Source organism: Cololabis saira, chromosome 22 (genome assembly GCF_033807715.1).
Source record: "Cololabis saira isolate AMF1-May2022 chromosome 22, fColSai1.1, whole genome shotgun sequence".
NCBI lineage: Eukaryota > Metazoa > Chordata > Actinopteri > Beloniformes > Belonidae > Cololabis > Cololabis saira.
This window is the reverse complement of record NC_084608.1, coordinates 5,624,924-5,649,361: the sequence shown is the minus strand read 5'-3', so window position 1 is coordinate 5,649,361 and position 24,438 is coordinate 5,624,924. Positions and strand designations below refer to the sequence as shown.

The following is a 24,438-nucleotide window of genomic DNA, read 5'->3' as shown; positions in this document are numbered from 1 at the left end:
CTCGCACGTATTCCACTGCTCTTCTGATGCTGCTGCATCCCGACTCGCGCTGTAGTGTCTTTTTATCCTAGTGCAGGTGTGTTTTTTCAAGAGAAGAAAATAGCTATGGGTCGTTGTCTTCGCTCTTTTTTCTTCTGGGCAAAAAGATTCTTTAATATAAACCGACACCATTGATTATATCTGAGACTGTAATGAACGATTCATCAAAGGCTCCGGTTCTTCAGCTGCTGCTGAAGCTCGTTGGCCGTTCTCAGCTTGTTGCTAAGCAACCAACGTTATTGATACAGGAAGTGAAGAAGCGGGGAGACTGTTTAGAATGCAGAACACGATGCACAATACAAATCCATACAGTAGGCTACCTGCTGAAATGAAGGCTAGGGGCATGAAATGGGAGCATTTAAAATAATGTTTTTATTTAAAGTAACTAAAAAGTTACTTTTTTATAGTAACACATTACTTTTTGGTCTAAGTAGCTGAGTTACTGAGTTACTTTTTAATGAAGTAACCTGTAATGGTAACTACACCACACTGGTGGAGACACGCAGCGCTGCTCCTCAATGCACTGATTCCCTGTCATCACACATGTAGGTGCTCGCGCTCGGGCACGGCGCAGGAGGATCGGTGTCACGGCTGCCTGGACAGCCCGGTCCGACAGCACGTCCAGGGGACTGAAGTGCTGAGGCACGAATGCGTTGATAAAAACAGTTCTGCTTCGCGCACGGTGATGCGGTTGATTTGCAGCGAGAACATGCTGTATAGCAGCCAAATTATCAAATAAATGATATTCATGATGATCGTTTTATTTGTGCGTAATGCATAAAGCATATACAGGAACACACTTGTTATTCCTTATTTTTATTTTTTTTCCCCTTTGCTGTCACCAATGAATGCTAAACAATATAAATCTAAAGTATAAAAATTTGTGCGGGGTGCATTGTTTTAATATCTCATTACTTGGTGTGATATTGATTTGCCTGACGCAGCTGGATCTGTGAGTCTTTGTTCACTAAGATGGTTGTAAAGACTGGGTCAGCAGCATCTTTCATTTCCTTCTTAATGAAAGACATACTTAAGCTAAGAGCAATTCTGGGAAACGCGATTTTCTTTCACAGGCTCCTTAAGAAGGTTTGAAAGAAGTCTTTCGCTGTTAAGAACTACTTAACTGATCTGGGAAACCCGGCCATTGTGGAAACAGGCATTGTGGCATAGCATTGTCAAATAGGTTTAATTCACCGTACCAATTGTTACAGATTACTTTTGTAATACTGTATTTGACCCGGTCTTTGTACGTTTTGACCGTATAGAAACGTAATTCTTGCCATTGTAAGAATGAGATGTACCTGCTGTACTCTACTGCCCTTACTTTTTAACAACTGGTGCTTTTTAATATTTTGGATAGATAGATAGACACATTCTTGCTTTTCATTTTTTTAGCCAATGAGTCAGACCTCAACATATTCTCATGCTTTTTAATATAACGGAGAGCACATTTAAAATTAGCATTAGTATATTTCTTATATTCAAATATTTCTCCATGCTTTTGTCTACCTGACTCCATCCATGATTTAAAAGCCCTACGGGCCTCGGCATGTAGCTCTTTAACATAATCATTCCACCCTGGCTTACAAATGGACACAGATTTAGAGTGTCCAGGTACGAAATTAAAAGTGCTCTCCAGTCAGCGCATAATATAAAAATAAAATAACTAAAAAATAAATAACTAAAATGAAATAAATATATATCTAGACACATTCACCCCTCCACACATACACCAACATACGGACATTACAAGAACTTTCATCAACATACAATCATTTTTTGTTATTGCACATTATCTCCTGTTTTTGTTGAGTGGTTATTGCTGTTGGATAAAAGCTTGTTTGAGTCTGTTTGTCCTTGTTTTCATGAGTCTGTATCGTTTCCCAGATGGCAGCAGTTTTTACCTCTTTTCTTATCATTTTATTTAATTTTATTTGTTATTTACTGTTTAATTGTGTCTTGCCGCTTTTAATGTTGATGTAAATCACTTTGAATTACCTTGTGTTGAATTGTGCTATACAAATAAACTTGCCTTGGTTCCTCATCTAATTGCATCTCATTTGTTGTCCAGGTTTTTGGACGGATTTTGTCTAAGAATGTAAAAACCGAGGAACGCTTGTCCAAAACATCCCATTAGTGACCAAACGAGGTGATAACGTCTAACACGATGCAGCATGTAAGACGTAACCTGACATGTTGTGTATGTTTCAGGGAAGCCTAGTCTTTGTTTAGCGCTGAGCCCCGGGCCGAGGGCTGCAGATGAGTGGGGGCCTCGGGTCCCTCATTTACTGCTGCTACTGCCTTTGAAGAATCAGATGGCCTACTTATCGCAGACACTGTCTGCTGTGTTCCCTGGATTCATTAAAATTTCATGTCACTGAAAATGAAATGGAGCGAAGCCAGCGCACGAGTAAAAATATGGAGATGTTTATGTCTTTCCAGGTAGATTGTGCGGATGGGCTAGACTAGAGTCCATGCACTCCTGCAGCTCACAGAGCAGCCTCAGTCCCACATCTGTACAACCTGTACATGCGACCTTTTCTGGAGGCTGATTTGTATTCTGACACAATCTAGATGCTTTCAGACAGAAGTGTTTTCACTCAGAGGGGCTTCAAGAAAAATGAAGACGAGCAGCTTAGAGATGGCTACTGTAGTTTACCGTTGTTTACCGTAGTTTTACAGTGGTTTACTGTAGTTTAGTACCGTAGTTTACCGTAGATACGGCAAACTACGGTAAACTATGGTAAACCATGGTAAAATTTAATTTTATAACAAAAATAATCTGTTTCCACTAACATTTTAAGAATTTAAAAATCTCTATCCACGTTACAAAACCTTTAACCCCTGTCACATGACCACCCACTCGACCAGAGTTACTTTTAATAGTAAGTAATAGTCATAATATTACGAGAATAAAGTCGTAATATTTTGAGAATAAAGTCGTAATATTACGAGGAATAAAGTTGTAATATATTATAAATATATAAATATAACTTCACAAGATGCTCAATATTCTTCATTTTAACACAGGGAGAAGACTGCTCTTCCTGTTAGAGTTCTCATAAATTACCACTTTATTTTCATAATATTATGACTTTATTCTCATAAATTACCACTTTATTCATTACGACTTTATTCTCGTAATGTCACAACTTTATTCTCGGAATTTTACGACTTTATTCTCGGAATTTTACGACTTTATTCTCGGAATTTTACGACTTTATTCTTGTAATATTACGACTTTATTCTCATAATATTACGACTTTATTCTCATAATATTACGACTTTATTCTCATAATATTACGACTTTATTCTCGCAACATTACGACTTTATTCTCGTAATGTTACGACTTTATTCTCGTAATTTTACGACTTTATTCTCGTAATATTACGACTTTATTCTATTACGACTTTATTCTCACAACATTACGACTTTATTCTCGTAATTTTACGACTTTATTCTCATTATATTATGACTTTATTCTCGTAATTTCCATTTTTTTTTTGTCTTAGTTTGGCCCTAATACTCGTCGTACATCAGTGGTTTTAGTTTAAAAAAAAATGAGTTAGTTTTTAGTTCAATTTAGTTTTTGAGGTATTGACTTGAAGGATGCAAGAATCCTCTTAACAACGCCACACCAAACAAAACTATTTTATCCTTTCCCCTGAGTCGTTTTCCTCTCAGAAAAATGGTGCCGAACATAAAAAAACAAACATGAAAACAAAGTTGTATTAACCTGCAATTCTTTTGCAGGTTAATTTCTCTTTTCTTGTTGTTTCAGGTATTTTTGCATCATTAATTTCCATTTTTATTTAGTTTTATTTTACAAAAAGACACTTTTGTAAAAACACCCCATCACACAACGATAATACGCCCAGGGAACAGTCAGAATTCTAGCGCACAGACATTGATCTGCAAAAGGGGAAACGATCTCCATCACTTTGAGAAAACGGAGGACTTTTACCTTTTTGACTCTGGTGGATAAATCTTGGGCAAACAGTCTCCTCAGGTTGTGCAGCGTCTGCAGCTCCCGGGCCTGAAGAAGAGGAAAATAAAGCTCTCAAGCATCTAAATGTCCAGCTGACCTCCACCGTCACATACATCTCCCTCCATCTCTAGTTAACGCTGTATGTTGGTGTAAGTTTATTTAGTCAGGAGCTTGGTTTGTTAAACTCATGATGCCAGAATGAAGTGCTTCAATAAAGTGCCTTTTAGTCTAAAACAGTTGTCGGTTCAGTTTCCTGCGGTAGAAAGCTTTGTTATGTGAAGAGGTGGGGGCTGCAACCACACCCCTGGAGGATCCCAGCCCTCCTGCATATTTAATGAACTTCCATGAGGATAATCTGTTCTGCAATGTTTCTTTTTTTAACGACCACGTCGCTGAGGACAAACTGACATCTTTCCTTGAGAGCATAAATTAGATTGTTGTGAGTGAGTACGTCATTAAAATCATAAACCTGTTCACTTTGAGCAGAAGAGGAGGGTGGGGCAGAGTCTGACTCCAGTCAACGTGTCAATACTGTGTCTTTATTGAATGAATGCCTCAGAAACCAGGCTAGAGCTGAACAGAGGGATGATGGCTAGTCGCTGGTCCGGGGATTCAAGAGAGTTTACCTCTGTTAGATGGTGGAGCTGGAAATCTCTGAAAGCCGAGATGAAACACCTCCAGGGTCAGACAACAATACCACACTACTAGTGACTAGGCCTGTGTTGAAAAAAATCCATTTTCCAATTCTAAATCGATTCTCATATTAATTCCTAAAAATCGATTCGTATGTCTAAAGATCGATTTTTTTTCATCATTACATTACAACTTTTGGTATTTTTTTGTTTATGCCCAAAAAAGGAATGTTTTGTTGGACACAAGAATAACTTGTGCCATGTTTTTGACTTTAAATATGTTTAAAGGTATGAAAACATTAAAGTTTTAAGTTATAATTGCATAAATTGTCTATATTTCATTACTTTATATACTGTCTTGGGGTTACATTTGTATAAAATTCTTAAAACTCAAAAATTCTCAAAAATTAAAAACCGAAATAGTACAAAAATGGAAAAAGTTAAAACGGAATGTGTTAAAAAATAAAACCGATTTCATCCATCTCTGTTTCCTCCCTGGATCTGTTTGGTAATTCTGACCCACACGATGTTTCCTAAAGCAGTTCTATCAGCATTCTGGGAGCTGATTGGTCCTTACAGCATCATTAGCTGCCAATACCTGCTGTTGAATCTCACTATAATACTAGTATTAATATGTTGCATAACTACACAGTCGTATCGTTCATGCAACTACGGTGGCTGAAAATTAAAGAAACGCTACAAATAAAATAAACGCTTTGCAAATAACATAAACGCTGCAAATAAAAACAAACGCCGCTGCAAATAAAGAAATGCTGTGTTTTTTACGTGAGAGGAGAAGAAGAAGACGAAGAGGACGTAAGTGAAAAGGAAGAAATAAGAAGAGCGAGGAATAAGAAAAACAACAAACGAGAAAATAAGTGAAAACGTTAGAGTTCAACGTCGCTACGTGTAATTTTTAATGTGCAACACCGGTGCATCGGCAAAAATAGTCCCCGGTAATTCACTTCCATTGTGGCTTTTTTATTTGCGTCGTTTTTTTATTTTATTTGCAGCGGGGTTTCTTTATATTTTAAGCGTTTCTTTTATTTGCAGCAGCGTTTCTTTTTGTTTGCAGCGTTTATTTTATTGGCTAAGCGTTTCTTTTATTTGCAGCAGCGTTTGTTTCTGTTTGCAGCGTTACTTTTATTTTCAGCAATGGCGGGTCTCGGCCACCGTATGCAACAGCTCAAAAAACACTTTTAATAACACTAACCCAAATCGATATTGGAATCGAATCGGATCAAATCTTGATAATCGATTCTGAATCTTAAGAATCGGAATCGAATCGATTCTTGACATTTTAATCGATCCCCAGCCCTGATGCTGAATTCTACCGTAGAAGTGCAGAATGCACTATGCAGTTTTGGAAACAGCCCTGGTGTTCTAGTCCAGACTTCCTTTATTCTTCTCTCTCCTGACTGAGACACCTGTGTCTCATCACCAGCCACCAAAGCTCTCATTGTTCTTGAAGTGCTTGTTTTGGTCCTAACCTGTAGTCCAAGGCTTTGTGTCAATAAAATTGTTTCCTGTATTTGGGAATGCGTGGCCCTTCGTACCTCCACCATAACAGCACTTTAAATGCTCATGCATGCAACTGACCACAGTCTCCTCCAGCCCCTTCAGGTCCTGCCTGGCCTGCTCCCTCCTGTCCTGCAGCACCCTGCAGTGAGAGAGAGGTGTCCGTAACGTCAGCGCTGCGTATACAACAACCCTTCTAGCGGAGTAAATGTGAGGCCTCACGTGAGCTCCTGCAGCTGCCGGCTCTTCTCCTGGTCAGCAGTCTTCAGCTTCTCGTGCTCCAGTCTCAGCCGGTCCTGCTCCAGCATGATCTGCTGGTTGGAGCTGCACACAGGTCATTATCATATGTATAAAGTCCAATATTCACAGTTATCCAACTAAATTAGCATCTTATCTCCATCCACCCCGATGTCGCACCATTAGAGGGAAATATAATATTAAATACTGAGGGGTCGCCCTCAGTACTCGAGTTGTAAAAAAAAATCAGGGGGGATGGTGGATTTGATCATATGGGGACGGATAATTTGTGCTGATTACAAATAATATAATATATTACAAATAATAGCAGTGACCAAAACACCTGCAGAAATACTGCAGGAATGACATAGCAGCAGTTAAATGCAGCCTTCTGTAAGCTTGAAATATCCACTGGGCTTACATCAAATACATCAAAACACAACAATAAAAAACACTTTTCTGAACTTATCAATATGTCTCTGTCCTTCACAGGATAAGGAAAATAGATCACTGCAAAAACTCAAAATCTTAACAAGAATATTTGTCTTATTTCTAGTTAAAATGTCTCATTTTAGTAAAAAAAATCTCATTACACTTAAAACAAGACCCATCACTGGAAAAAACAACAATTTTCACCTGTTTCAAGTAGATTTTCACTTAAAATAAGTAGAAAAATCTGCCAGTGAAACAAGATTTTTTTGCTTGTAATAAGAAGATAAATCTTGTCCCACTGGCAGATTTTCCTACTTATTTCAAGTGAAAATTTACCTGAAACAGATGAAAATTGTCACATTTTTCTGGTGTTATTTTTCTGGTGATGACTCTAAATGTTGAAATAGCAGTAAAACCACATTCATTGATGAAATAACATAAGGGATGGAAAGGAGGGATGTCAGTTTTACAGGGGGGATGATTTGGACCGTTTTTATTTCAGGGGGGGGTGCCGTCCCCCCTCATCCCCCCTCATCCCCCCTCATCCCTCCTCAACTCCAGTACTGGTCGCCCTGTGGAATAAGATCTCCAACCTGGTACGTAGCACTCTGTCCCTCCTTGTTTTCAAAAAAAGATTAAAAAACAAACTCATAGCTGAGATGTAAACAGCTGCTGAGCCAGTACCATCAACGTCTGCTGTAGCTGGTGTGTCTGTCTCTACATGTACATACAAGTACACTGTACACTGTATATACTATATATCCAGATGCTCTTTGTTTTGGTTTATGCTACATTCTGCTCCTTTTATCATATTTTTTATGATGTCTATTTTAACTATTATTTAATTATCTTGTGTTTTTTTTTCTAAAGAACTTTTTGTTTTACTGTCTGAAGTGTATCATAGAGGGGAGGCCACTCGATAAACCCTTTCAGGTTTCTGACCTCTCCAGCACATTTTCTTTTATATTGTTGTTTTTTTATTACTTTTTTTATAGAGGGAATGCGCATGACGTCACAGATGCGACTTCACGGCGGGTTTCGCCCACTGAGTGTCAGAAAGACCGAGTGGCAGAAAGACTGAGTGGCAGAAAGACTGAGTGTCAGCGTAAACTTTCAGTTTGAGCAACTGGAAAACATCTAAAATGGGAAAGAGCTGTTGTGTGATCGTCTGTACTCATAGATTTAGCAAGAAATCGGAGTTATCGTTTTACAGACCGCCGAAAAATAAGCTTAAGAGAGACAAATGGATCGCTGCAATTCACAGAAACAACTGGATTCCAGACACTGAAACGTGGATTTGTGGTTCCCATTTAGTATCAGGTAATGTTGGATTTTTGGGTAGCTAACGTTAAACGGTCAAATCATAAAGTTCGGTGTCCTCATCACTTTAATTTCTACAACAAATCCCGCCTTGAAGTCGGACCAAGTGTCAAGACTTTTGTAAGCCTTCAAGCTTTGCTTCGTGTATTTCCCCGGCGTAGAAATTAAGTACATATAAATATCAGGAAACTGGATTCGTGGCCAAATATTAATGTCCATGGACCACTGGTTCTTGGGGTAACTGTACCAAATATTAATGTCCATGGACCACTGGTTCTTGGGGTAACTGTACGGGTCACTGTCAAGTCCAACTGCCTTTAATTTAAGCCCATAATCAGCTGTTATCCCGTCTTCTCCAATAGTTGCAGCTGTTTTTGCCACTCAGTGTTAGTAAGGGGGCTGGTCCAGTGGGGAAGTGACGTCAATGCAGACCCTCTATTTATTCTAATTGCATTCCATTGTATTTTTTTCTTTTTCTTCTTTCAAAAATGTGCAAATAAATAAAATCTAAAAAAAACAACACATCACTATCAGCGTCTTACTCCTGGAGCTCGGTGACCAGCTTGTCCTTGCTGTCCAGATCGTCCCTCAGGCTGCTGATCTGCCTCTGGTGGGCCTCCCTGTGGGACTGGATCTGCTTCTCCACAGCATCCTGCACTCAGTCACACAGAGACAGGGTCACGTGCAGCCCGAGGGCGGGACACCAGACCTAATACCTGCAGGATTAGTGGATTAGCGTACCTTGACTTCATTAGCAGACTGGATCTCGTTCTCCTTCTCCATGGTGTTAACTTTCTCTGGTGGGAGACAGGATCATTTAACTTCAACAGTGCCTCTCTTTTCAGCTCGACACTGAACAACCAGCAGAAAACATCGTCTTTTCCCTCGTGAAGTTATAATTTGAGTAGATCTGTGCATCAAATGGTACAACAAGATGAAACACCTCCAGGGTCAGCAATATCTCCCTATACCTCATACACATCCTACCTGCTTTTTTTTGCACTGTTTTTCTTTCTTTCTCGTACTGTACTACTTTTATTTTCATTCCAATGTATAAACTGTTTATATTTTGTAATTATATATTTTTTACTTTCGCTGCATGTGTGTGTTGTAAAGCGAATTTCCCCACTGAGGGAGAAATAAAGGACAAATCTAATCTAATCTAATATAATATAATGTAATCTAATTTTATCTAGACCCTTGTTGCAGTTACTTATTTTTAAATGTCTGATTACGTTTTACAAATTAGAGTAGTTTCTAACAAAATAAAACCTTCATTTACTGCTTATAAGCTTGCACAGATTTGTGTATATGTCTGGTAAATGTTGCTGCATTATACTTTAACCTAAGCTAAAGTCTGCAGTCCTATAATATCCGTTTGCTGAGGGCTTTATGAGTAGCAGGTTGGATCCTGGATGTGGCATAGATCCAACAAGGTATTGCAAAAAGAAAGAAAAAGGAGAAAGATCCCTCACAGAACTCAGCAGATATCTCAGCCTGCGTGGCGCCAACGACCGGGTCAAGCTCAAATCCAGCTGCTGCCAAGTCATGCACCAGAGATCTGCCTCAGCCAGCCGTTGAGCAGATGTCTACTTAAAGTGACTGGTGAGTTAATATTTAAAGAACGTTTTGCTCCAGTGAGTCGTTGAAGCAGCAAAACACGGCCCTCGGGTTGTTTTCTTGCAACATTAACGTGGGTGATGGTGCACAGGTAATTCAACTGCATGTGTTTATTCAAGTCCCCCCTGGATCACACTCCAGGAAACCCCTCATCTTGGTGATGTTTTAATGTCTCTGAAGCATCTTGTTGCTTGAGTTGTGCTATACAATTACACCTGCCTTGCCTTGCCCTACTTCGCCTGGCCTGACTTGCCTTGCCTCAGCTTGCTTGGCCTTGGCTTGGCTTGGCTTGCCTTGACTTGCCTTGTCTTGTCTTGGCTTGCCTTGCCTCACCTGGCCTCGGCTTGCTTGGTCTCGACTTGCCTTGCCTTGACTTGCCTTGACTTGCCTTGCCTCGAATTGCCTTGCCTTGCCTTGCCTTGCCTCACCTTGGCTTGCCTTGTCTTGCTTTGCCTAGCCTCAGGTTGCCTTGCCTCGCCTGGCCTGGCCTTGGCTTGGCTTGCCTGGCCTTGACTTGCCTTGCCTTGTCTTGTCTTGCCTTGCCTTGCCTTACTTTGCCTCACCTATCCTTGACTTGCCTTGCCTTGACTTGCCTTGTATTGTCTTGGCTTACCTTGCCTCACCTGGCCTCGGCTTGCTTGGCCTTGACTTGCCTTGCCTTGACTTGCTTCGCCTCGAATTGCCTTGCCTCACCTTGGCTTGTCTTGTCTTGCTTTGCCTCGCCTGGCCTCAGGTTGCCTCCACTCCACTTCACTCCACTTCACTCCACTCCACTCCACTTCACTCCACTTCACTCCACTCCACTTCACTTCACTTCACTTCACTTCACTCCACTCCACTTCACTTCACTTCACTTCACTTCACTTCACTTCACTTCACTTCACTTCACTTCACTTCACTCCACTCCACTTCACTTCACTTCACTTCACTTCACTTCACTTCACTTCACTTCACTTCACTCCACTCCACTTCACTTCACTTCACTTCACTTCACTTGCCTCGCCTCGCCTCGCCTCGCCTTGCCTTGCCTCGCCTTGATTTGGGTCTGAGATGAGACCATATTTCCCATGAACATACCCCCCTCAGACTCTGAGAAGGCAGTAAAGGTAGTATTATGGGCTGGATTAAACCCTCCAGGAGTTCAGACCTGGAGCCTCGCTGAAGAGAGAGGAGCTTATCACCGACATCGACCTTTTATGTTTTTATTAATGCGTCCTTATCAATTTAGATAAAATGACCTGCATAAACTTTGGCTTCGCTAGATTTACTGTCTTGCTAATTTTAGATGGACCAATTCTCACAAGCCCTTCCCCCAAGTCAAGAGGGTCGATTCCTTCAGGTTCTTAATACAAAGCCGCAAAGTTCTGAGCTTCATTTACAGCTGGACAGAGTCACTGTGCTCTTCTGTCCACGTTGACCCACGCTCACCTTGGGCTTTGATCCGTACGATTTCCTCGTGGAGAGAGTCCACATTCTCCTCCAAATGTCTTTTCTTCTGCTCCACGTTCTGGAGGCTCTCCGTCAGCGACTTGATCTTAGCCTCATGCTGGACGACAGGTGGGGAGACACAGAGACAAACACACTACATGGCAGCTTATTTGAACCCGGAACAGGAACCCTACAACCCACCTGTGACGGGGATGTTTGAACTGTCACGGTTACCACGGCAGCAGTTACCTGGGAGACGCGGAGCTGGCAGGCGGTCAGCTCCCGCTCAGACTGGTCCAGCTTGAGGGAGCTCTCGGCCTGAGAGCTCTCCAGATGTTTGCTGCGCTTCACCATGGTCTTCACCTCCGACTTCATCTTACTGAGGTAGAGGCGGGCCACGGTGAACTCCTCATCCATCACCCCACTGCTGTCCTGCTGCTGTGGGGGCGGGGGGACACGTTAGCGCATGCTTGTGGTTAGGGATGCCCCCGATACCGATACTGATATTGGTATTGGCCGATACTGCTCTCATATACTCGCAAAAATTCTCTGATACCACGCACTGATACCACTTCATTGTTGTTGTAGTTACTGATTAGTGACTCTAGGGGGAGATGTTGAGCTGCAGTCAGCGTGGTGATGAGAAGAGAGTGATACATGAGTGAGAAGAGAGTGATACATGAGTGAGAAGAGAGTGATACATGAGTGAGACTGGCAGCGCCGTTTCAGGCAAGATAGCAACAATTAATGCAGCGGGACGTCAGCAGTGTGGACATATTTCAAAATAAGAGACGACGACAGAAGCAAGACAGACTGAAGCTACTGCTGCTAAGGTGTCAAGAGGAGGGAAGGAGAATACGTGGTTTAATACCAGCAACTTGATAAAACATCTCAAGACGCATCATAAAGCTGAGTATACGGAGTTTTCTAATGCTACTGCAAGAACACAACAGCAACATTAGCTCAGGTTCTGCAAAAGAGACAAACAATGGAAAGAGACAAGTTAAAATAACGGAGGCTCAAACCCGTTATCTAGCGCTGGATATATAGCGCTGTCTTCTCGACGCACTCGAGCCGCGATATGATGTTTCATTGATATGTTATACATTTGATATTTTCTATGTGAAGACAGTGCCAGTGTGGAGACTTTTTATTTACACAGAAAGATTATTTTTTGTTTAAAATAGTTATTCTACTCCTTTTATTTATTTTTATTGAATTTATCTGTTGCAAATAATAAATAAATAAATCTTCCAATTCATTGCATTTTTCTTTGCATTTTTAGCCTAGTTATTTTTGTGGTAGAAGTATCGTATCGGTACTCGGTGTTTCGGCAAGTACACAAATTAAAATACTCGTACTCGGTGTGAAAAAAATTGTATTTGGGCATCCCTCGTTGCTAGTTGTGGTGTTTTAGCTCTTCAGGGGAATGAAACCTGCTGGTTTGTACTGAGGTCTACTGCTTGATGGCTTGCTAACCTGTTTGAAACATACTGTACATTTACATTGATGCCCCGTACACCTGCAGTGTTTGTCCTCTGCCTGTGCAGAATGTGGTTTTGCATTGTCTTGTTGGAAAGAGACACTAAGAAAAGCCCTGGAAAGACATGGCGTGAAGGCAGCAGCGTGTGACGGTCCACCGAAGACAGCTCTGAGCACAGGAGAAACATGAAGTAAACTTGAAGCAGCTTTCGTGGATATAGGTTGTATAACTGTCCTGTGGTTGTATGGACGACTAGTGTGAGTAATGACTTGATGACATCTGAAGGACTGGAGATGAAATTCCTGTTTTCTGACCTATTTATTGATAATACCTTTGGGCTAAATCATCATTTTTATTTTTCCACCCCCCCACCAGCGCTACATGGCAGCTCTTATTAGCTTTAGCGTACCTGTGACCTCTGAGTAATGCAGCGCTTGTAAAGAGCAACGAAGCGAACGAGAGACGAGACTCTTAAATCGCTCTGGGGGTTTGGGATGAAGACTCAAGGCTAAATTATTACTCAGAACTTTGGATGTTCAGAGAAACAAGCCCATTACAAAACAGCATTACCGTGTGTCAAGAGACACTTGAATGATCACCTTTAGAGAGGAACAGATTTCTAAAATAGAAAGGATATGTTTCACACTCCTTCAGAAACTCTCCAGTTACAAAACTACAACCAGTGAAACACAACACCAGCGCAGCAACACAGCAGATGCACGTACTGTATATCTGGACACTGGACCAGTTAAGCACAGGTGAGAGATGTGCTGTTGGTCTTTGCTGTCTTATTGAGGTGAGAGGATTCAAGACATGGTTATTACAGGTTTCAATAAGTGTAGTTTAATTTGTGTGTATTAGGATAATATTTATGGTTCAGCTGGTGTATATAGTTCTTTGTTTTTTTTCTTGATTCTTTTTTCTGGGGTGATGTTTTTGTTCTTCATCTAAAAAGAAGCACTACGACTCCAATTCAGATGAAAAAAAAGAGAGATGCTGCAGTGATGGTTCATCATTAGCTGACATAAACCCCACCTCTGTTAAGCAGGACAGAACAGATCTACGATCACAAATACTGTTATGGTTTGATAGTTCCTGTTTTATTTTGAAGCCTGTGTCTTTGTGTTTGAGTTCTTGTTTTGACTTTCCTGTTTCCCATCGGCCCTGATTGTCTGCACCTGTGTCTCGTTAAACCTTGTGCTCCCTGCTGGTCCGTACTGTTTCCTCCCTCCGTGTTTTCCAAGTCAGGCACCGCCCCGACTGAAATCCACGCGTCGAGGTGGCCGGGGTCGTATCTGTGATTGGCCAGGATTCATTTCTACCACCTTATTAATCCAGACACACCGAGACTTTGGAGCAACTCGTGCTGCCTTCAGGGCAACATCTCAAACATACAGGACAGCAGCTCCCAGGACCACGAATGAAGACCACTGCTTCAGGGCAACACGGACTTTCAACCTTTCTTTGAAATCTTTCAACAAGACAACGAGAAATGACATCCTGCTGCAGTGATGCGTGGGTTTTTTAACAAAATAAATAAAGGCAAGTACTTGACCTTGAGGTTATAGGAACAGCAAACCCAAGCGTTTATATGTTATTGAACCGCTACGCTCTATAGATGTCCATCTGAGACTTTACCGCATCAGCAAGACTTTAGGTCTGCGCCAGCATCATCACAGGGCTACGGCCGGCCGCCCAGACTTATGGCACTTTTCCACTAGAACCTACTCATCTCGACTCGACTCGCCATGACCTCGTTTCTTTTCAATATCCAGATCAGAGGTAGGAGGGTTGGAGTGAAGCTGCTGTGACGAACCCGATTGTGCGACACAAACGAAGTAGTAAAGGCACCAAAGACGGAGAACATGGATGAGTCGATATATCTGCTGCTTGTTCTGTGGCATTTATTTGATGTAAATTTAAAACAATGCCATTATTCTTCGAAAAAAATGAACAAGAAGCCGCGAGTGAAATGATCTTGAAATGATGTCACATCCTGACTTGGGGTGCGTCCCAATACTCCCCCTCGCCCTCCTTTTCTTCCCTAACCCTAACTTTTGCGCGTTCCCGTGAAGGTAGTGGTGTCCCAATTCCTCTTTTCACCTAGGGGGAGGGGGCATAACGAGGGCTAGGGGCTGAGAATAGCCCCTTCAAATCGAGGGATTTCAGATGCTGACTTGGCGAGCGAGGGGGTATGAAAAAAAGAGGCTCTGCGTCGATTTGACTCGCCGACCGAAGGCAAACAGGCAGACTGGTCTCAGAGAAATAGAGAGAAATAATCCTGTGACTCGTCAGATTTGTTTTGGATGTTTCTGATATAATAGTCTTCAGAAACCACAAAGTAATCCAGCTGTTATCTGGGTAATTTACACACTTTCAGATAAAGTTGCGGAAGATCACGCCAGAATAAAGGGATTTATGGTTCCGCGTTACACCAACGCAGATCCTACGGCGGAGGTTACGCAACCTACGCCGTAGGCTCTGCGTCGATTTAACGCGGACCCAAGCTCCGGACCCGGCAGACAGAAATCTCTAAATTTCGGAGCAAATTTCTTAACAGGCGTAGCTACAACTGTTAGATTTCATCTATTAAACCAACATATTCCTAAATGATTTATTTCAGCCGGCGTGATTCTCAACAGAGCTGCGTCCCGGGAGAGAGTGTCTCTCCCGGGGCTGACGGAGCAGCCTGACCGGGCGGACACGTCTCTTCTCGGGCTGTGAGCTGAGGCTGCTCCCCGGGGCCGGCGGCTCTTCTCATCTCCGAAAACATCGGGTCAAATTTCTTAACAGGCGTTATTTGGATAAACTGAGCCCCGGTTGGGGATCTTAAGGTTACCATTATACCTGAAAAAATATTAAAACTTAATAATAAGCCATATTAACAGCGCTACAGCTGAAATTAAAACAGCTTTTGGCTCTCAGCTTCCTGATCAGGGTAGGGAGGGAAACGAGGGGTAGGGGGAGAATTGGGACAGGCACCTGGGCCAAGTGCCCTAGATCTCAAGTGCCCTAAAATCTCCCCCTTCTTTTTTAGGGCTTAGGGAAGAAAAGAAGTGCGAGTGGAGAAAAGAAGGGCGAGTGAAGGAGAATTGGGATTGGGCCTTAGACATCTGATTGGCCAACCGCCTGACCAATCGGTGGTCTGTAGTGTGATGATGTCAGATACAGCCGACTCAGCCGCGTAGAACCTTGGCAGAGTAGATACAGAAAAGTATCTACTCAGCACGTTAGACCCCTAGTGGGAAAGAACCAAACTGAGGAGAGTCGAGTCGGGCTGAGTAGGTACTAGTGGAAAAGCGCCAATAGAGAGGCCTTTCTGGCACCAGTTCTATCCATAGATGAAATCAGTAATTGTTAAGAAACCTTTTTATAAATCAGAAGTTTCCAACACAGATTCATTCCAATCAATGAAAGATAAATTATAGCTGAGATAATAATAATAAGAGCCCCAAAGACAATTTAGGAGACGTGGCTACATCACAGCCAAGGGAGCCTGGCAAATGATTTTAAAAGAAAAGAAAAGTTGATCTTGTTTCCCTGCGTGAGAAATAATAAACCGTGGGAGACTGTTCAGTTTGGATCAGCCCGCGCTTTTACCTGAGGAGGGACAAGACAGGTCTACTGGACTGGTCTGAGGCCCCAATCTGTCCTCTGCACACAACGTGTGGAGGATTTAGAGACAGCGATGACTGTGTACCTCAAGGAGTATTTTGCAGGTAAAAACTGAAAACCCTCCACTAAGAGTATGGTCCTCTAAAGGCTGAAATATGCTTCTGCGTCACACCAACGCAGAGCACACGCCGCAGCCGTGACGCCGTGCTGAACCCTTCTGACTTCTCCGTCTCTCCATTTGGTCGCGGTGCAGTACCCCACGCGGCCACTAGTTAGCGATCTTTTTCTGAATGGTTTATCCGACTTTTTCCGGTCACAGTAAATCAAAGAAATAAGGACAACTATTGTGCAAAAAACAAAAACAAAAAAAATCACATATAAACGAAGAAAAGAGCCCTGAAAGTTCACTACTGATTCAAACCGGAAACCGGAAATGCTTCGCTTTCAAACGAACCAATCACAGCCCTCTCGGTCTGCGTGTGGTCTGCGTCTCCTCGACGCGTAGTTACAATTTTCGGGAGGTGCACGTCAGAGACGCCGCAGGTGACGGCGTGTCTTCTGCGTCGATCCAAACCACACGCCGTAGGCACGGCGCCATTTTGCCGCAGAAGCATAATTCAGCCTTTAACACGTATTAACGAAATGGATTTAAGGAGTACGGTCTAAATTTACGTGCAGTAACAGTTTCAACAACCAGCCAAAACTTGTAACCTTGATGTCATTGCTTCCCACGGCGATGCCGATCTCAGCCAGGTCTTTGAGCAGGGACGACATCATCTCCGTGACCCTCTTCCTCTGGTGGTTGGTCATCTCCTTCAGCTTCTGAAGCTCCGAGTCGATGGAGGTCAAGGAGCTCTGGTGAAGCAAACCAGACGGAGGCACAGCATCACAGAAGGATATAAATGAAATCCCATCACACTGAGCAGACTCCGGACACCTCCCTTACAGATTTCTGGTTCAGCTCCTCACTGAGAGCCTCGAACTCCTTGGCTTTGTCCTCCACCTCCTGACTCTTCTGGTCGTAGTTGACGGCCAGCTCCTCCAGCGCCTGCAGCACCTCCTTCACCTCCTCCTTGGAGGCTTCGTTCTCCGACAGCAGTCGGTTCAGCTCGGTCTGCAGGGTGTCGTGGTCACGGCGGGAAGAGCCCAAGAGCTGAGGGAGAACACAAGAGTGGTCCGTTTCAGAGGGATGGGAAACGCTTCACACATGACAAAACAAGCAGATATACTCCCACGCTACGGTACAACTAAGGTCTGCTCCGTCCCAGGGTGTCAGACTGGGACTGTTTTAACAGGGGATTAGGGGTGTAACAATTTATCGTGCCACGAAATTTTGCGATACAAAAATGCCACGATACGTGTCGTGGAGGTGACAACCTGTATCACGATATTGGGTTATTAATATGAATATATTGTGTTTACTAGTAACATCCTATTGGTGCAGCGGGATCACGTGACGACCTCAACCGTATCGTTATCGTGACCTCAATATCATGTACCCTATCGTGAGATTAGTAGTAGTAGTAGTTTATTTTTTGGTCAATCAGTTTCCATTGATAAATACATTACATTTCATTTCCTTTTGTAGGAAAGAAATAATAAAAAAAGAAGTAAGGAATAAACCGACCAAAAGGTGTAGCTGAAGCCTAAGCTTATTGTGCCGTCTCTTTTTAACTTTGTTTACTTCATAGTTGATACTAATACAACAAGGACAAACAATCTACAACAACAACAAAAAAACAGCAAAGTAAATACACATGCAAAACAAGAAGGAAGACAAATGTAAATATGACAGAAAAATCAAGTAAAAAAACAAACAGAAGACGGATCTCAGAAAAACAACTAACAGAGAAAGTAAATAATCAATGCTTAGAGGAAACAAAAACAATCTGTAGAAGAGTGAAAACAGAAGGAAACCAAAGACCAATCATTACATTTTTTAGTATATAAATATTATTATTACAACAACAATTATTCTTATTATTGTAATCGTTTCATAGAGTATGGAGCATAATATATATATATATATATATATATATATATATATATATATATATATATATATATATATATATATAATTTTGTATCACACTAATGTTCTGTATCTTTCGATTATATTGGATTTATACATCGTTTTAAATGTATTTATTGAACTGCAGTTTTTTAATTCATTATTTAGGGTGTTCCATATTTTAACTTATCTTAAATTAGTATATCGTGACAGCCCTACAGGGGACTGACACACACTGGGAGAGTTGGGGAGGGGATGGTTCTGAAGGGTTCTGAATGGTTCTGGGGAGTTCTGGGAGTGTCACCTCCTCCTGGTCCAGCATCTGCTGCTTCAGGTTCTCCGTGAGCTGAGACTGCTGGTTGATCTCCTCGTCCTGGATGAAGACAGACGGAGAAAGAAACATTATAAGTTGTTTCAAAAGCTCACATCTATCATTTGGAACAATGAATGCATTACTAAAAGGAACAAATCTATTCTATTTTGTAAATCTACTCTATTTACAAAATTGGATCGACAAAATATGATTTATGTAAAAGACTTGTTTAACCCTAATGGTCAACTACTTAGTTACGAAGATTTTCTCTCACAAAAAGCATTCCCTATCAAATTTAAAGAATTTAACTTAGTAATAAACTCCATTCCCAGCAGAATAGTAGAATTGATGAAAAGCTATAAAAAACAGAATGTGCAACACACAACTATTAACACTCTTTATATAAATGGTATTGATATTTTGTGTAAAAAGTGTACTAATAAACATATCAGAGAATGTTTTTACAATGCGAGGAAAATGACACCACGAGGGATATTTTTTTGTAATGCTATTTTCGTGGATATTAATTGGCACAAGGCGTGGCTTCTTCCTTTCAAATTCTGTGTTACAAACAAAATCAGAGAACTACATTTAAAAATAATACATAACTTATACCCAACTAACACATATATCTCAAAATTCCTTGACATCGATAACAAATGTACATTTTGGAAAGAACTTGAGAGCTGTATACTATGTAAAACAACACATAAAATCAACATTGAAGGGAAGAACATTATCACTTATTTTGATTTCAAAGAAAAGAAGTTATGTTATGCACCATTGTCAATCTTTATATTTTATTAGGAACATTTCACATCCATAAATGTAAATTCCAAAACTCTTCTCCATTATTTAAATTGTTTTTGATTGAAGTTGATTATTATCTCAAGTCTCTTAAATTAATTACAAATAAGAAATATATATCAATGATGGATATCCATTCTGAGATTTTCAATCATTAAGCTGTCACAAATATAATTCTCCTTTTATGTGAAATATTATAAAGTCTGTCACACCAAGGTTTTGTTTCTTTTATGTATTTATTTATTTTTATTTTTATTTATTTATTTAATTCTTTAACTGTCATTTGTTGTTGTTGATGATGCATGACTGTGCTCTGTGCTGCTGATGCTGCACAGGTTGTGAACTGGAATGACTGATTGTTGTACATTGTTTGTATATTGCAAACCTTCAATAAAACATCAATGGTGGAAAAAAAAAGTTGTTTCAAAAGCTCAGAGCTTCCCAGAGCTGCTGAACACAGGTAGGTTCCGCCATCTGCTGTCCAAAACAAATACTACGTGTGTGACAGAAACCAGTCACACTGGGAGCATCACCCTCCAACAGATCGATGCCTGTAGTTCATTCACTTATAAAACATTTATTTGCGTTCCAACCTGACGAATAATGATACTAACAAAGATTATAATAATACCAGATTAAATGGGTAACACTCTTCTACAACACAGGGATCCACATGCACTCCACATGAGCTGAGGCCTGTTTTTATTCATTTACCACTAGTTAAGTTACACCGGTGTGGGTTACTGGAATATTAAGTATTAATATATAAATAATATTATATTGATAATAAATAATAGTATAATAATATTAATAATATTACAGTGATGATAATAATAGTATTATATTTATTATTATTATTATTATAATTAATAATTAATATATTAATCATTTTTACCTGTCATTGTTTATGTTATGTTTATGTAATAATTTATCGAGGGTCATGTTCTGGTCTCTGGAAAGATCCTAGAGACAACTTCTGTTGTAGTAGACGCTATATAAATAAAACTGACTTGAATTGAATTGAAAATTTGTTTAATGAATATTAACGCAGTCATTTGCTCAAGTCAGGACACCGGGTTTGTTCAGTACTTATAGTAAAACTGCCGCTGGTCCTTCTATTCAGTTCTGTATTGTTTTCTTAACATGTGACATGATAGTAAGTATTTCCTCTTACATTTTCTGGTGATGTTCATTTGTTTAGTTTCCTCTTAATGCAACCAGTCACAACAATTTAACATTGAAGGGTGCACATTTACTGCTTAAGTGAACGGAGTACGACCTTACCTTGTCATCCAGCTCTTTGTATAGTTTGGTTATTTCTGCTTCTAACTTATGTTTCTCTGCATCTGTGAGTTTGACCCCGGGGGTGCTGCCGAGGGCCGGTTGGGGTGCAGTCCTATCGTTGTTGAGGGCACTGTCCAGGGCCTGCACCTCGGCCTTGGCCTTTTCCTTGTCGAACTGCTCCTCCACTGGGACAGGCTCTCCTGCAGGGGGCAGCAGAGAGACCCTGTGAGCTGGGGGATTTCTGTTTGCAGGGGCCGAACTCGTTTACTGAGCCTCATGACTGCTATCAGAGCAAAAACATTATGTTCAGTTAGCTGGTAAACTCGGCTGTGACAGAACACACTTCTCCTGCTCCAAAACTACCCCATTATAAAAATATTCTTTTTCACTTTTCCAGGTTTAAATGTAAGGAAAAACTGAAAACTATTTCCTTTTTAACTGAAAGCAATGGGGAGGATGAAAGTAAAACTTTAAGAAAACCAAACTTAAGACATGAGTTGTCTGTGAAACAGCAGTAGGACACTAAGGATGTGTTATTCAGGTCTGGACCACTGAGGAGTGTGTCACTCAGGGAGATGCCGTCACACTGAGCTCCTTAAGCCCCAGATATACTTGCAGTTCAGACCGCGTACGCATCATGGCTGCCACGCGTATCCTGCTTCATTTGACGCGTCGACGTGAACTTTCTCAAAAAGACACCTGCAGTTCTCGTCCCGGCTGATCTGATCCAACAACTCTGGACCAAGCAACTTAGGCCATGTTTCCACATAGCCGGGTATTTACAAAAACTGATATTTCCCCCTCTATGTTTTGAAAAATACCATCATTTCCAGGAACCTGCATAAATATCTGTTAAGGTGCTATGAGCAGCCAAACCTACAGGGGGCAGTGTAACGAGAAGATAAAGTCATGCTAGCCAATCAGAATCCTGGAAAAAAACATCAACAAATGACACGAGTAACTTCCAGTTACTTCCAAGATGAACGAGAGTCTTTCGTTTGGAGTGACAGAGAAGTGGAGTTACTTTTAAGTGAGACTTTAGAATATAAAACAAGTAAAATACAAGAAAATATTGACGGTGGCCAAACTAATTGTAAACACAGGTCGCACTCATGACGCTGGTGACGTTTCTGTCTCATAATGTGACGTTCTGAAGCCTAAATGTCCGTTTCCCTCCGTTTACAAGCAAACGTGAAGACTGAGTTTTTTGCAATGAGTTCTGGACTGTTACAATTTGATAATTGTCCAGGAAACCAAGAACTTTCCCAGAGAACCTGATTTGACGACCTGAGAGGAGCTTGACTTACTAATTAAGGCCTTGTGTACACGTAGCAAAAACTGTGGTGTTTTCATGCGTTTTGGCCGTTCGTTTACACGAAAACGAAGCTCAAAGTCACCAAAAACCATCATTTCTGAAAACTCCAGCCAAAGTGGAGATTTGCAAAAACTCCGGCTTTATACTCACAGCTTCATTAGCTTCATTTTCTTCATACAGGCCAAGACATTTATCAGACAGTAACACATGATTTCCCTGCTCCAGAACTATTTCTCTCTAAAAACATTCCTTTGAACAACATTTCACCTCTGACATCATATTCCAAGGGAAAAGGCGAGCATGCACACTGTAGACTGGTGCTTTTTCAGATGAAAGCAAGGTGGAGGATGAAAACGAAACTTGAAGAAAATAAAACTTAAGACATGCAACAGGAATACATGTCTACTAGTAAGGAAACAGAAACAGAAAATGTTGTAGGGATTTTACATGAAGTCATTTGTTGTGGCGTACTACTGAAAATGTGATGCGGGTCATAAACTGTGATGTGGTGTGAATGCAGGCGTCATCACGCTCACTTTTCAAATGGAGCCAGATTAATATTCTTCACGGTGTTGCTGATATGAAAACAAAGGATTCATTCTTTAGATATGCAGTTTTATGTCTGAAATAACATCCTTGTGTGACTCTGCTGTAGCTAACACGGACAAGGAGACACTTGTGTTTGTGACCCAAGCTTCTCTATATTTTCTTTGTTGCTTTTTTTGTGATATCAAAATCAAAACTATGTGTTTCAGCCACTTTCCATATTTTCTACAGACTTTATTAACACTCTGTGTGTGTTTAGTGATGAGCCCAGCAGGTCTGATGACCAGTGTTGTGCATGAACGAGTTCAAATGAACGCGTTCATTGTACACATTCATTTCTGTGAGAACGTTGAACTGAACACAACATATTTGCAAATAAAGAACTTGAACGTGAACTTGTTCATTCTGCAGATCAAGAACTGGAATTTGAACTGTTCAGATTATGTGAGTTTCAGCTTCACTGTTTAGGTCCAATTATTACTGAATATATTTCACCAGCGGGCGGCACATTTAAAATACTCGACGAGACGACGACTTCACACTACATTACCCACAATGCAGTGCACACTAGCATAGCAACGGGTACCAGCTCCATGCATGGATCTATTATATAACTGGATACCGTACCAAAAATGGCCGCCCATTCATTTCAATGCATTCTGCTCAGCCAGCGCATCCGCCGAAAAAAATTCTGACTTCCTGGTTTACTTCCTGGTACACGGGCCCATAGAGCATGCGCAGTTGAGTCACCTCCCATGATGCTCTGGGGCCTCCCATCATGCCCCGGGGCAATGTGAACGAGCGCTGCGCGCTCTGGACAAGCGCTGCGCGCTCATGAGTCCTTCAGACCGGTAATGATAGATGTACACAATGAAATTAGGGATTTATAGGGCAAATCAACCGATGCTGTTCTCAAAGTCATGGTTATAGACTATACATGGTTCATTTGTGTGTTTTTTTTAATTAAAGATAAAACGAGTCATTTTTATTTAAGATGAGACACCCCAGGTTAATAGGCTAAAATAGGGTAAAAATGTAAATAGCAGGTATCACCATGAAACTTCCCAAGTTTATTACTTACATTAAGACAAATATTTTTTGTATTACAAGTTTTGTCAAGTATTATGTTTAAATATGTCAAATATTATGTTTAAATGTGGTTAATTTGTGGAGTTTAATTTTTTTGAGTAAGGATAAAACGAGTCATCTTTATAAAAACAAACAAACAAAAAAACACATGGGATTCCCCACAATAACACAAGCTGTCATATGCTATTTATCTATATACCTTTGGGTAAATCTTTTTGTCTATTAATGATCGTGCAGTCCGAATGTTAGGCGTAATTAACTTTGCATTTTCTCTGATTCTTTTACAGCTTCTGGGCTCACATTAAGTGTTATTCCTGCCTGATATCTTATTTTCACAAACCATACACCGTTGGCTACAACGGAAATGTTTAAGTACAAGAATGACAAACCATTATTATTCTTGCTATTAAACATTTCCATCTGTGATCCCCCTGGTCAGGGCGTTTAGACCGAGTGTGACCTGAGCGTCCCACCTGAGCTCTGTGCCATAGCGCGCAGCTCCAGCTCAATGAATGACAGAGGGTCTCCTGCTCAGCTGCTGCTCAACACTGATCAGAGCAGCTCCCCCTCGTTTACTGAGGTTTTATTATAAACCCAATGTCTTTTGTCATGGAAAAGAAAATTAAGAGACCACAAAAACACACCTTTGAGCCGTGTTTTCCACTTTTCTGAGTGATTATTCCGCCGAACGGCTTAGATTCGGCCATGCTCGTTCCCGAGACACACACGACCGCGCTTTGCGAGTGCACGGACAAAGCCG

General features: G+C 41.0%; 1 protein-coding gene across 1 annotated transcript in view; it reads right to left on the bottom strand.

Moving 5' to 3' along the window:
* LOC133422930 (kinesin-1 heavy chain-like) overlaps window positions 1-24,438 on the bottom strand; it is a 45,209-nt gene that overhangs the window by 5,812 nt on the left and 14,959 nt on the right. The window contains exons 12-22 of the mRNA XM_061712979.1: window positions 20,729-20,928; window positions 18,629-18,697; window positions 17,260-17,466; window positions 17,025-17,168; window positions 11,465-11,653; window positions 11,216-11,333; window positions 8,909-8,964; window positions 8,710-8,819; window positions 6,401-6,502; window positions 6,260-6,320; window positions 4,005-4,076 (exon numbers count right to left, since the gene is read on the bottom strand). Coding sequence (XP_061568963.1) covers window positions 4,005-4,076; window positions 6,260-6,320; window positions 6,401-6,502; window positions 8,710-8,819; window positions 8,909-8,964; window positions 11,216-11,333; window positions 11,465-11,653; window positions 17,025-17,168; window positions 17,260-17,466; window positions 18,629-18,697; window positions 20,729-20,928 — 1,328 coding nt within the window. The remainder of the gene's footprint in view (window positions 1-4,004; window positions 4,077-6,259; window positions 6,321-6,400; window positions 6,503-8,709; window positions 8,820-8,908; window positions 8,965-11,215; window positions 11,334-11,464; window positions 11,654-17,024; window positions 17,169-17,259; window positions 17,467-18,628; window positions 18,698-20,728; window positions 20,929-24,438) is intronic.